Genomic DNA, 2,133 nt, shown 5'->3' on the forward strand with positions numbered 1-2,133 from the left:
CCACAACCACCTCTAAAGAGCGCGATGAGTTCTTGACCATCACCGACGCCGTCAAGCTGGCCTAGCGATGGTCGAGCCAAGGCCACGAAATCACCCGGCTGCCTCACAAAGCTCTCGCTCCTTCGTCGAGGCTACAACGGATCGGTCGCGTCCGTCCACCTTCGATCGCCGAGGCCACGAAGAGGACATGGCGGATAGCGGCGATACTCGAAGGTTCGCACCACCAAGACGCGTCCATAACCCGAGACCCGGGACCCGCCATGGCGGAGACCAAAGGCAACCGCTAAATGCTCGATGAGAGGTTCCACGGAATCCCCACCCCCCGGCGAACCCCCGAGCGGCAACGGGACCGATCCCAACCAATACAACTCCACCACACATTGCGCCTCTCGAGCAGGCGTCTAACGAAAGAGGACGCACGACGAGACTTGCCCCCGCGGCAACCCCCACTGACAATACGGACGAGATGACACTCTTCCAAAAGTTGAGGGACGAAGTGCAAGGCATAAGGGCAACCCAAACATTGACGCCAGACGTCCGCGACATGATGGAAGACACTGCGTCTCCATTCACCATGAATATCCTCGCAGAGGATTTCAAGCACGACTTTATTCTACCGCGTATCCCTGCTTACGATGGAAAGGCTGACCCACTTTGTCACATATAGCAGTACCAGATGTGGATGAAAGTGGGGAGACACTCAATGGCGATCATGTGTCAGGCTTTTTGCCTCACTTTGAGCGGCCCTGCCTACCAATGGTTCCTCAAGCTAAGGCCCGGAACCATTCGATCTTTCGAGGAGCTGCAACAAAACTTTCTTGCCCGCTTCAGCGGCTCTAGAGAGAGAAAGCTGGGGAAGAGCCACCTCCGGACAATCAGGCAGAGGAGAAGCGAATCTCTGCGCGAATACTTGTCACGTTTCACTGAGGAGTCAAAAAGAGTTGACAAGTTCGAAGATGGCGACGCCATTTCGGCGATTCTCGACAGACTCCTACTTGGCGACTTCCTCAATTCCTTGATCAAGAAAGAGCCAAAGACAATGACCGAGCTCACGGCCCGAGCCGGGAAATACATCATTCTAGAAGAGTTTGTCCAGATCCGAAGGACAAACGACCAATGAAATCGCCGAAGGGAGGACGAAGAGTCCGACGACTGGAAAAGGAAAAAGGCGCGTGCCGACAATTCCGGACGACCTCATACTAATTCAAAGAGTCTGTTGGTGGAAAAATTTCGAGGCCACTCGAATTTCACTCCGCTGAACGCCCCGCCTGAGAGGATCCTCGCGTTAGCTCGCGACAAGTTTACCGACCCCGCGCCTCTAAAAAGCGATCCCGCTAAACGAGACCGGTCCAAGTACTGCGAGTTTCACCAGTGTTACGGACATGTGACCTCTGGATGCATCGATTTGACGAAACAAATCGAGTCCTTAATCCGAGGAGGAGAACTAAAAGAGTTTGTTCTTAAAATGGTCAACAACTCTGAAGCCTCGACAAGTCGACACGGCAAAGTAGTCGGCAAGGGGAACAATGAGAACGGAGCTCAAAGGGAAATGGCTCCTCTCAACGTTGTCACCTAAAAGTTAGAAGCCGCCCAGGCAAGAGCAAGACCCGCGTAAACGATTGGGCTTCACTTAATCCACTTTTTTATCACCATCTTTTTTGCGTCCCATCACATGTAATCCCCGCGAAGTGAAGCCTTTTGTAATCCACCCAGTGGAAATGCTTATATCAACGATAAAATGATCCATTTTGTTGCCTCTAGCAGGAACTTAGCCCCCGTGGCTCCGAAAATCCCGCACTAACCCCCGTGGTTTAGGGTCGCTCGATCCCCGTGATCGAGTCGCTTAAGGCCCCCGTGGCTCCGAAAATCCCGCACTAACCCCCGTGGTTTAGGGTCGCTCGATCCCCGTGATCGAGTCGCTTAAGGCCCCCGTGGCTCCAAAAATCCCGCACTAACCCCCGTGGTTTAGGGTCGCTTGATCCCCGTGATCGAGTCGCTTACGGCCCCCGTGGCTCCAAAAATCCCGACCCCCGCGGTTTAGGGTCGCTCGATCCCCGTGATCGAGTCGCTTAAGGCCCCCGTGGCTCCGAAAATCCCGACCCCCGTGGTTTAGGGTCGCTCGATCCCCGTGAT

General features: G+C 54.4%; 1 protein-coding gene across 1 annotated transcript; it reads left to right on the forward strand.

The window, feature by feature from the left end:
• Positions 1-703: 703 nt before the first annotated feature.
• On the forward strand, positions 704-1,120 carry LOC149383800 (uncharacterized). Its single transcript, XM_089627914.1, has one exon. It carries the CDS (start codon positions 704-706, stop codon positions 1,118-1,120), a length of 417 nt encoding a protein of 138 aa, XP_089484040.1.
• The last annotated feature ends 1,013 nt before the right edge of the window (positions 1,121-2,133 follow it).

This window comes from Urtica dioica, chromosome 10, assembly GCF_054948205.1.
Source record: "Urtica dioica subsp. dioica isolate 48M chromosome 10, U.dioica_male_clone48M_v1_H2, whole genome shotgun sequence".
Lineage (NCBI taxonomy): Eukaryota > Viridiplantae > Streptophyta > Magnoliopsida > Rosales > Urticaceae > Urtica > Urtica dioica.

Coding starts and splice junctions, on each gene's coding strand:
- LOC149383800 (XM_089627914.1), top strand. CDS start 704: ATGGCGATCATGTGTCAGGCTTTTTGCCTCACTTTGAGCGGCCCTGCC.